This window comes from Hyperolius riggenbachi, chromosome 6, assembly GCF_040937935.1.
Source record: "Hyperolius riggenbachi isolate aHypRig1 chromosome 6, aHypRig1.pri, whole genome shotgun sequence".
Taxonomy (NCBI): domain Eukaryota; kingdom Metazoa; phylum Chordata; class Amphibia; order Anura; family Hyperoliidae; genus Hyperolius; species Hyperolius riggenbachi.
The window spans coordinates 273,226,242-273,238,475 of NC_090651.1; the positions used below are offsets into that span (position 1 = coordinate 273,226,242).

General features: G+C 42.7%; 1 protein-coding gene across 1 annotated transcript in view; it reads left to right on the forward strand.

Moving 5' to 3' along the window:
- The window catches only part of TMPRSS13 (transmembrane serine protease 13), a 122,543-nt gene that overhangs the window by 56,594 nt on the left and 53,715 nt on the right, over positions 1–12,234 (forward strand). Inside the window, exons 2-8 of the mRNA XM_068240883.1 lie at positions 78–207; positions 4,112–4,213; positions 5,984–6,106; positions 7,427–7,559; positions 8,502–8,591; positions 8,955–8,998; positions 11,923–12,097. Of these exons, the coding sequence (XP_068096984.1) occupies positions 78–207; positions 4,112–4,213; positions 5,984–6,106; positions 7,427–7,559; positions 8,502–8,591; positions 8,955–8,998; positions 11,923–12,097 (797 nt within the window). The remainder of the gene's footprint in view (positions 1–77; positions 208–4,111; positions 4,214–5,983; positions 6,107–7,426; positions 7,560–8,501; positions 8,592–8,954; positions 8,999–11,922; positions 12,098–12,234) is intronic.

Genomic DNA, 12,234 nt, shown 5'->3' on the forward strand with positions numbered 1-12,234 from the left:
TTAAATACATAGAATAGTATATTTTTAAAATTACTTTTACATTATTATTTAATTTATTTGATTTCTGTGTTTGACAGCCTTATCCCCACCCCTCCTGTGGACCATTTCCCCCCGCCTATAACCATACAGGCAACCATGGGACCTTCTACCAGCCTTACACCATACAGCCAGCTCCTCCTGCTCCGTCCTATGTTATAACGAGGCCACGTAAGTAATGAATTAGCTATAACTAACAGATTTCTGGTCAGCAATAGAAACCGTGAATCATAATCCGCCTACAGATACATACAGTAACAACAATAGTTGAATCTTCCTCTCTGCTCCACAGATTAGCTGCAACATAAGAACAAACAATTATTTCATAAAAAGTTACTGAAAAGGTTAATGGTCTGTGTTTCACAGCTTATCAGTTACATTCCCCACTGCCAGCAGCTTGGTGGACGGGGTCTGTCCCTGCATTGGCCTGCGCTGTGCAAGCTACACGTGTGGCATCTCCGGAGATGTGGAACAGCGTGTATGCTGCCATGCTACCTATCCTACATGCCACGTGTGAACTGATCCACAGCTAATTGTCTGCAGTAGCAGTGAGAAGGTTCATGACGCTCTACCCCCAACCATCATACCAGTCGGTGCAGGATCAGGCAAGCCAGGCCACAATGGTAGAGAGGTGCAAAGGAGGATAATTGTCTGCAGTAATTGTTGAAGCAACGTGGCTTAAGAGTGGTGGGACCTCCTGCTCTTTGTTTGCACTGGCTGAAGCGGTTGTGCACCCTCTGGCAGCATAAGCTCCAGGAAGCGGCTGAGATTGTTCCAACATATAAGGATACTTTATTGATTGTTTACAAACTTTCACACGTGGATTTCTCCCTCATCACATCACCTGCTGTCCCTCTCTCTCCCCGCCCTCTGAAGATTCCGGTTTCGTTGCCAGAGTGTGTGAGATGGCATTAGTAAAAATCATTCTTAACTTACAATCACAGTAATGTTTTCTTGATTATGTAGGTCTTTTAATACTGAATATTTACATTTACTTACCTATTAAGGAGTAATACTCAGCTGTGACTATGTTGGGTTGAGAAGCAGTTCACACTCCGTCCGCTGCCAGACCGCTTCCAGACCGCTTCCAGAACAGAGACGGTAGCAGTGGGTCAATGGACATGTGGAATGGACCCCATGCTTTTCTATGGGGAAGCATGGCCCCATTCACATGCTCCTCTTTACCTTGTCTGGGTTTGTGCGTTGCTCTTCTGCAATTCAGAAACCCAACCTGCGCAACTGTTTTGTACAGCAGATGCATAGCCATAGAAAGGCATTTATCTGTTCCCTAGTGCAGTGGTTGCAGCAGTCACTGGCATAACCAGAGTGTACAGTGTATGCGCATTTTATGGATACACTATCACTCAGGCATAGTGTGAGCCAGTCCTGTGAGAATCAACAGCTTCCTGAGCAGTGGCGTAACTACATTTGATGGGGCCTCCCCAGTGTTCACACCCCTTCCCTTGGTGCCCTTCACAGCCTTAGGGTCCATCTCATAAGGCTCATAAAACAAGTGTGGTGGTCATCATCATCTTCACACCCATAACAAGTGCAGCCACAAAAACACCTGATCTGCAGTATAGTCCCCTGTATGGGAGGAAGGGAAGGTTAGTGGTTAGGGCCCCTCACAGCTCTGGGCTGCTCCTCTCTAGTCACGCCCCTGTTCCTGAGGTAATTAAATATAGCAGCGGCATGCTTAAAACCAGTATGTAAGAAAAAAGCTTTTCAGGAATCCACATGAAAATAAGAACTAAAAACTTTTGTTGTGTGACAGTTAACAGCAAAACAAATCATCATAAATGATGAAGAGCCTGTAAATAAACTGCCCTGTGGGAGTTATTTTTGTCTTGAAAGTGATAATAAATAAATTACAAATATAATAATAAAATGACGGGGCAAACATTTATTTCTCACAAGAGTTTTAACAGAGCAAGTTTATTGTGAAAATTCACATTATCATAGAAATGCCTGTTTGGGACTGTCATAAAGCAGTACTTAATTATAGAACAGAACAGGCTGTTTTAACCAGAAAGTAATAAGGTGAATAAAATTCAAATGTAATACCTGGTTTGCATTCACCTTGCAGATTTGGAGGTAAGGATGGACCTAGTTCAACACCAGTCCACATGGTCTTTAGTATTGGTACACTGGCGGTTACCTTGTAAAGCTCCTTTTACAAGGCACCCTCCTCTAAATGTTAAGGAAGAGGGGCTCTTTCTGACTCCATGTGGGGAGGATAAAAGAAGAGAGGGACGCATGGTGCTATCTGATCATCCCCACAAATAGGGAGAATGGTTCTTTCAGCAGACACCTTATATATTATTATTACATATTTACATAGTGCTGACATCTTCTGCTACAATTTACACAGTTTATAGTGTATGTCACTGGCTTTCCCTTAGAGGAGCTCACAATCTACTCCTTACTATAATCATAGTCTAATGTCTGGCCAATGCTTCTAAAACCAAGCAGCACATGACTGACACTATCTCCAGGGCCTCTCAAAGACACAAGTGCATGGAGGAAGGGGTGTAGTGGAGACCACACATAACCCTAACCTCTGTTTAAAGTGACCCTCTTATATTTGCATGTTAGTTTTTTGGTATCATTTTAAACAGAGGTTAGGTTTGTGCGTGGTCCATGTTCCCTTCCTCCATTTTAATGGCAAGCTGCTAGGGTCCCTTCCGACAGGATGACCTCATCGTGGTGGAAGGGTCTAGTATGAAATCCTTTGCATGCAAATTATTTTGGAAGTAAACATCCTCCATTAGGTGTTTAGCACATAGTGCTGGGTGCAGGCAGGTGCAGGGTGCAGGCTGGCACATAGTGCTGGGGGCAGGCAGGGTGCTGGGTGCAGGTAGGGATGGGGTGCTGGGTGCAGCCAGAGGCTGTGTGCAGGCTAGCACAGGGTGCAGGCAGAGGCAAGGTGCAGGCTGGCACAGGGTGCTGGGTGCAGGCAGGGGCAGGGTGCAGGTGGGGATGGGGTGCAGGCAGTGGCAGAGTGATGGGTGCAGGCAGGGGCAGGGTGCAGGGTGCAGGCAGGGGCAGGGTGCAGGCTGGCACAGGGTGCTGAGTGCAGGCAGGGGCAGGGTGCAGGTAGGGATGAGATGCAGGCTGTGGTAGTGGCAGGGTGATGGGTGCAGGCAGGGGCAGGGTGCAGGCAGGGGCAGGGTGCAGGCTGGCACAGGGTGCTGGGTGCAGGTAGGGATGGGGTGCTAGGTGCAGCCAGGGGCTGGGTGCAGGCTGGCAGAGGGTGCAGGCAGGGGCAGGGTGCAGGCTGGCACAGGGTGCTGGGTGCAGGCAGGGTGCAGGCTGCCACAGGGTTCTGGTTGCAGGCAGGGTGCAGGCTGGCACAGGGTTCTGGGTGTAGGTAGGGATGGGGTGCTGGGTGCAGCCAGGGGCTGGGTGCAGGCTGGCAGAGGGTCCTGGGTGCAGGCTGGGGTGGGGAAGGGTGATGGGTGTAGTGCAGGCAGGGATGTATTTACAGACCTCAGATCAGCTGCGACTGGTCACCCCTCTGAGCCCCTCTCTCCATCAGACCTCCGATCAGCGCAGCGGCATAGCAGCAGAAATAGACTGAGCGCACATGCTAAACGCACCAGACGTATGTAGTCCAAATGCGGAAGTGACGTCATTGGTTACTTCTGTATTTGGATAACATATGTCGGGTGCGTGTAGCGTATGCGCTCTGTCTATTTCTGCTGCTGGTGGGACTTTAGCGAAGCAGCGCTGTGGGGAAGGGGGAGCCGTTAGCAGCAGAGCGAGGCCCCCTTACAGTGAGGCCCCAAGCGAGGGCGTGGTTCGCCTGTATACTGGCGGCACCCCTGCGCGTATGCATACTGTGCTTGGATATCAAGATGTTGCTTGCTTATCAAGTCAAAATATCATTAAAATTTTTGCTTGCCTTTCAAAGTGCTCTTAAACCAAGTTACTTGCAATCCAAGGATTTACTGTACTTATTAAACATGCTTAAAATCATGTTGCGGGTACTTTTGACTAGTCTAGCCATGACATACACACACCTGCATATAAGTAGCCTCCCCAACTGACTCACGAGTTATGCTTTTCATTTCAGCTTCAAAGTTGCCATTTTCCTGCTTTTCCAATCGTGCATCCAGCATCTTTGTCTTTGTTGTGGTCGCCATCGTAGTTATTGGACTCGGTCTAATTACAGCATGTAAGTCTTCTTGGCACATCATAGCTTCTAAATACAAGCAGCTTCTCTCATGTACTGTGTTGTTTGTAACTTGAGTATCTGCAGGTTTATATACTGTATATAGGCAATGAGAAATACACAAATTTTGAGCAATGTCATACAGCCTCAGCAAACTGAATTAGCTGCTCTCGAGTGGGCATTGGCTGAGTCAGGTGCATAAATCTAGGCAAAGTGTACTGCCAAAGTTAAAGTATTTTGGGGTATACTTATCACCCAAATGTTTTCAGTCATATGACACCACCCAGATACAGAGTTTGTGTGTATGTGTTTAAAAGCATTGATGAGCTGTGAAATAAACTACTTTTAAACCTATGCATATACTGAGCTTGGTGGGTCTCTGGGGGTTTAAAGGGGATAATCATATATTAGAGTAGTGATATCATGGAGTTATATGTCATTCATTAGTAAAACCTCAATTTTATTTAAACATTTTTTTTTAAAGAGAGTAACTACATTACAAACAAGCACCGTCCTAAAAAGGAAGCAGGCAATCTTGTCCTAGTGGTACACATGAAATATATCAACACTTATGTGTAAACCATATAAGGAAAGACAGGGTTATTTTTCATATGGTCTAGAAAAATAATTGTGTTTGAATCTAGATCCACAGAAATGCTATATTAAGAATCTTGGTTCTATATTGTGAGGCCGGGCACTTAGCTCAATGCGTTTCGTGAAGATAAACTCCACTTCTTCAGGCGGTGTTTGGCCCGAAATAGGCAATTGTTAAACCTATTTAAGGATAAAGAGACATATAGAAACTAATGTCTGCATTTGAACCATAAGGATAGCCTCAGGTGGGCATGAGAGGATGACAAAATAAGGGGGGAGGGGAGAAAGGGTGGAGGGGGACAAGAGGAAAGGGGGAAATAGGGAGGGAAGGGGAGGAGGCCATACTGTTAGTTTTTATATCAAGGCATACATTATAACCAATTGGCAAAAGGTTTTATTTTACATAAAGGTCCAGCTCAGCTATACATTATGAGCATTATCCCTGGATGTCGGCTGTATCGAAGCCCCTCATTTCTTTCAAAAAAATTAATGTAAACTCACTACCCCGCTCAGCTAAGGAACCAAAAGGAAAGCCTCAGGTGGGCATGAGAGGATTACAAAATAGGGTGGAGGGGGAAAAGAGGAAAGGGGGAAATAGGGAGGGAAGTGGGAAGGCCATACTGTTAGTTTTTATATCAAGGCATACTTGTGAGCTCATTACCCCACTCAGCTAGGGATGTCCATGCCACACACACACACACACACACACACACACACACACACACACACACACACACACACACACACACACTTAACCCCCCCTCTAACACATCTATTTAAAAGAGGCGTGTGTTTTTTTGCACGCTGGATATTATTTAAATACTCAAATAATGGCTTAGCGTCACTATTGTAATTACTTTGTCATGCTACCCCCCCCCCCCCCCCATCATCTAACAATAACCTCCCCACCAACATCTAACACTAAACTCGTTTAGTCGCTTATACTCTCTCAGTTATGGGATAATATAGCACATCTCCTAAAACTTCAAAAATAAAAAGTGAAAGACAGAAAAGGCTGGCTCTGAAATGGTTATCAATCCTCCAGACGCAGTTGTGTTACAGTGCCGCAGTACATTTAGTTCTATCATACCAAGCTGCTGCTAAATGACTTCTTATCTATAACACTATACATTAAATAAAATTACAATAATGCCTACTGTATGTTCTCTTCATTCCTAGATAAATTAAATGCATTTTCTGGTTTCTCTTCAAACTACATACCAAGGGAGCAATGTTTTCCAAACAAGACCCTGTGCAACGGAGTATCGGAGTGCTCCAAGGGGGGAGACGAGGCTGGATGTGGTAATATGATGATTATTATCTTTGCTGGGAAAGCTATATAGATATGTTGAATATCATATATAGATATGTTGTACATGCAACTATATGAGGAAATACTCCCACCCTTTCTGATTTCCCCTAAAAAAGCCTTGGCATTAGTATAAATATAGATTGCTTGATTGAGATACTCAGTGATAATGGAGTCACCTCAAGCAACAACAGACTTCGTCTGGGAGTACTTCCTTATCTTTGTTACAACAAAATGAAATCTCTTCTGGCATTTCAACTCAAACCAAGACAAAGACATTTTCCAGGGGTAGAAAAAGCAGTTTTAAGTGATCATGGGAAGGAGATTAGAAGCAAAGGAGAAATAATGTTTCAAAATAATTAGCAAAAAGTTCTGTAACTTGGGGGATACTAGTGTATTCCAGTGTGTAATTCTCCTTTAAGACATACCTGAAGTGACATGTGACATAGAGGTTGATTAATTAAACATTGGTAATATTACCGTGTACGCACAGCGAACAGCAATATTACCGCCACTTCCGCGTGTAAGTACCGTGGGAAAGGCTAGTGTCATGACCTGCAAGACTCCAGTAGAATGACCATTACTACAGTAACGTACACATTACCATAGTGGTGGGCACACTGCTGGAGTACCATGGGTCACGCTACTAGTGTATCTTGCGGTACATATGCGCAGAATTAAGTAACGGTAATATTGCCATGCGCTGTACATGCACCGTAATATTACCAATTTTTAATGACTCAACCCCACGATGAGATAAACATTTACACATAGAGTACTAACTATACTAATAAATTTTGTATATATTATATTAAAGTCCATTTCTGTTTTCCAGTACAGCAAGTATTCTCATCTATGAAAATGAGCTTGTAGAACAGCTTGCCAAATTCAGTCCGGTTTCCTGAAAACTAAATAGAAGCTAAAATGCTGTTCTCTTAGAGCAGGAAATCAAAGAGAGATTGAAATCTATCTAATTTGTGAGAATCTAAATTGGGAGAGAGCTATCTAAATTATGAGAATGCTGCACTGTATTATAACACTTATCTATAATGAGTCACCATGTTACTTAGTAAATAAAGTATGGTAAGCGGGAGGGAGCCACCGGTCGATAGTCACTAAAAATGCAAATAAAAAACTCCAAAACAGAGCTCTATCAGCAGATGGAACCTTACACTGTTTCCTGGCAGTTACCCCTATAGTAAATACTTCATTTTGGTTTCTAAGTATAATAATGGTTGCACAGTCTTATTATATATTATCTCTGAGCTTTATTTTGGACTGACGTGAGAATACATTATTTATGCCCTTAACAGTGCGCTTCCTGTGGGATAATTCACTTCTTCAAGTCATGTCACGTAAAGCTGAAAACCAATGGCTGCCCGTGTGTGCAAACAGAGTCAACAGTGACTTTCCCTCCTATGTTTGCCGTCGTTTTGGATTTGAAGAGTAAGTTGTTCTCTTTTGACCGATTCTTGCTACTCTGTAAAAACAGTGGGCCAGATTTATCAAAGCGTTAAAGACAGTTTTTTCTTCTAAAGCTGGGCATACACGGCTCGATTTTGCCGCTCGTTTCTCCCGCTCTTCTTGCCTTATTAGGGTGTAGAGATAAGTTTTCACAGTGAGAGAGTTGTCTTATCTCTTTATTCCTTAAGTTACCTCCTCTGTAGTTAAGTTACCTCCTCTGTAGTTATTTTCACATGCAGTTAATTAACAGCCTGTCTTTAACTTTAGAATTCTGGAGTTATTTTAAGGATTGAAGAGTTAACTTTACAGATCTCACCTTAACTTAAAGACAGAAGAGTTAACTTTAGGTTTGCCTGAGGTAAAATGTTTCCTGAATACTACATGCCTTGTCACCATGGTGATAACGCTAGAAAAGCTATTAAAGACAGGAGATGAGATTAGTGAATTGAGGCCATTGATTTGATGAAGCATTTTTTTTTCCATGCTCTTGGTCCCGGTTTGCTAAAAAAGGGTCATATGATGTTTAAAATGATCATGTGACTTGAATGACTAGTATAAGGGTGGAAGAATATCCCACCCACCATCCCACCATCTGTCCACAATTGGTGTCAAGGTCAGCCCACGGAGTGGGAGGGATTTACACCTTCAACCAAACACAATGGTCCTTTGCAGCCTCACTGACATCAACAGACTTCGCCACCTAAAAAAAGGTCTAGAAGCTATTCAAAATGTTGACGCGACACTAACAAAGAATCTTTCTAAATAGCCTGCTGCAGAAATGTTAATATTTGATGCTCAACTATAAATAGTCCCATAAATGTCTGTACAATCTAAAATGTCTAAATATAAATGATCCAAATATATACTATATAAAAAAGTTGTGCCTTCAAAACCCTTTATATACTTCTTTATCACCATCTTTAGAAATCCAGCCACTCAGTCGGTTACCATGAATGACAATATTGGACTTTTTAGCGCCAAGACATCTGACACTATCCAAGGAAGTTTAGACAGGTAAGCAAAGTCTGAAATTCCTCAGGTGCTCCCATCTGAGGAAGGGGTAACACCCCAAATCATCGTGCTCTATCTGACCCTGTGATCGTGATGTATACGTTGGAATCACTATGCTATAATAAATCAGTAGCACTCTGATTCACTCAAGCATGTGGTCTCTTTCCTCATTGGATGTTCCTTGTGATTTGCAATTGGTTACACTAGGATTTTTTAGGGGCTTCGAGGTAAAGGGGATGAATGGATCTGCACATGCCAAATTTTCTGTTTATCATTTTTTAAAAATTCCTTATGTATTTAAAAAGTTGGCACATATAATTGTACTGTTAGTATGTAACTGTGTTGTGTTCTTCTGCTTAATCCCAGTGAAACCTGTTCAAGTAGACAGTACCTGGCTTTAAGATGTTCAGGTAAGCCTTTTGCCTTACAGTACTTTTCTCATTAACTTGGAATTAGCATTACAATATTATTCTGAATACAGATTACATTGCTCAGTACTTGGCTAGATTTACCATAAGGCACTGTAGGCATGTGCCTACAGGCGCCTGATGATGGAAAGGTGTCTCACTCCCCTCCCCAAGTGCCTCCCTCTCTCTTTCCCTATGCAGAGTCCTGATGAGAATGTAAATGAGAAGTTACTCACCCTGCTCTCAGCATTCCTCTGACCTTAGCATTCCACTGACGAGTTCTTCCTTTAGCCGGAAGCACCACTAGCTACCTAATACTGAGGGTAACTCAGGCTACCTAATACTGAGTATTACTGTAGCTACCTATGATGGGCAAGGAAAGTAAGGGAGAAGTGACAGTCTGGGACAGCCAGAAACACTTGTGGTGCGGTTCGGCGGGGGTTTGTAAGTTCACAAAGGGAGAAGTCTAAGGTGCCAGGACATCTGTGCCTATAGGCTCCTGTGATGTAAATCCTGTGAGGTTAACCCGGGCCTGAGTATAATCACTCATTTATATTGACCATTATTCAATCACACAAATTAAAAAGTAAAATAATGCATATAAGAGGAGTCCCATTAGATATATAGACCAGACCCCAAATATTGCAGAGACATGCATAGGAGAGAATGCTCTGGCACTCAACACAAGTGACAGCATCAAATCTACAACTAGCACATTTCAGACTAGCAACAGGCCTTTTTCACCTGCCACTATTTTAGTGTAAGGACACGCCATCCTTTGCAATGGAGGATGCCCAAGCAGAAGCATTTGAAAAAGTCAAGGCCAAAAATGGGCGCAATTGTTATTTATCTATATATGTCGGTGCAATTGTTATTTATTGTAATATAGAAAGTTGTTACCCTATTTAGCGGGCGGCTGCAGTTTAATTGAAATTTATCGTATTATTGTTAGTGGGAATCAAGGGGTTTTAAGGTTAGGCACCACTAGGGGGTCTTAGAGTTAGGCACCACTAGGGGGGTCTTAGGGTTAGGCACCACCAGGGAGGTCTTAGGGTTAGGCACCACCAGGGGGGTCTTAGGGTTAGGCACCACCAGGGAGGTCTTAGGGTTAGGCACCACCAGGGGGGTCTTAGGGTTAGGCACCAGCAGGGGAGGGTCCTGTGTGAGTGTAGGGAGAGGTTAGGTTATAGTTAGGTTCTACATTATCAGTAAATTTACAGATAATGTAATACCCAATTTTAATTATTTACCGTTTTTGTTATTTAACATTGCGCTTAAATTGTTGTTTACCGACTTTGCAAAGTAATATCGTTATTTAACATCGCACCTAAATTAGCTAGTGACTTTTTCAAATACATGCGCCCAAGTACAGGTGGGTATTCATAAAGCCATTTCAAGAAAAACTCTTCATTAAGAAGGTTTCAGGACCACTAATTGAGTTCTGTCGAGTCAATTCCATCCTGCAAAGGAACACAGGGAAAATCTCAAGAGTAACTTTTTTGAGTGTGATCGCAAGGTGAGTGACATTAACTGCTACATGCTGGAGAGAGTTCCTTTGCAGGAAAAAAAATCATTTAATGTCACTCACCCTGTGGCCAGAATAATAAAATGTTAGTCTGGGGAAGTCAAATATACTCACAATATTATCCCAGGTGTTCTTTACAGGAGGGAAATGACACTGGCTTTAATGTCAATGGTGGTTGTCTTGGATTAGTCCAATCCTGTCCCTGAAACCTGTGATTCTGAGTAAAGAGCTTTTGTTAAAATGTATTTTGTTAGTACTGCAGCTTGGGGTTCTCCCTTAACTAGCTCAGAATCACTGTCACATTACATTGTTATGCTGGCCTACCTCGGTGACATGATCACTGTATGTATTAAAGGTGCGTTCATTCACCACGTTACCAACACTGGAGAAAGGTCTGTCCAAGACACTGACCTATCCTAGCTGTGGGGCTGTCTCATGAATAAATGATGGATTATTATCCATTATTGAGCTCAATTAATGTAATTATGAATTAACTATCAGAGCTTTATATTATTACTATTGTACTAGGGTCATTAAGTGACCCACTCCTACAAAGGCCTGTCCAGGTCAAGGAGAAGGGGCTCATCCCAGCCTTATGTTTGGGGAGGTGGGGATAATTACCCCCACAAATGTAATTTCTGCCGGGTAGGTTTGTGATGGAATCTGGGAGCAGCTTTTAATAATAAGGGGAACCCCTCATGTCCATCCCCAATTCACTGGAAATAGGTAAAGGGGGTCTTAAAGAGGAGCTGTAACTGTAAGGATTGAACTTCATCTCATTCAATAGCTGATACCCCCTTTCCCACAATAAATCTTTTCCTTTTCGCAAATGGATCATCAGGGGGCTCTGTATGGCTGATATTGTGGTGAATCCCCTCCCACAGTGTGATGTCAGCACCTAGGTACTGACATCACACTGTGGGAGCCTTGTTGCATTGTGGGAAATAACAGCTGCTTCTAACTGCCAAAAAAAGCAGGCAGCATCTCATTCCACAGACATCACCCGCCAGCAGTAAAAATTTTACCATGTGTTAAATGTCAGAATGTAAATCAGGGAGTGGAAAGATTACAATAAGCAAACATTGACTAAATCATTTATAAACAATTTTTGTTAAAATTAAGCACCTTTTTCATGACATTATTTTCACTGGAGTTCCTCTTTAAGCATCAATAGATTCCAACATGAGTAGTAAAAGCTATGAATAGGACAATATAAGTAAGTTTGTCAAGTCATTGAAAACTATAGGCGGTATAGATCATATTTATGTGAAGTACCAGAAGCGTATGGATATTTGCACTCAATGAATTGCCATTGTTTTTCTCTGGGTTTGTGTACATAACAATTGATTATGCTAACCCTAGTTGTGTTAACATTATGCTATTTTCTTCCTGTGTCACCTAGACTGTGGATTACAGAAGATGTCGAGTAGAATAATTGGGGGCACATCAGCCAGTCTTGGAGAATTTCCCTGGCAAGTCAGTGTACAAATCCGTGTAGGAACAAGCTACGTGCATATCTGTGGTGCATCCCTCATCAACAAGAACTGGGTTGTGACAGCATCACACTGCTTCACCAAGTGAGTCAAGTGATCATTTGTGTCTATCAGAGTTAAACTGTGAACAGCCCTACAGCTAAAATAAACATCCCTCATGAAGGGGTTTTAAAGAGTCTGAAGCCAAGAAAAAAACAGGTTTTTACTTTAAAGCGGGATTG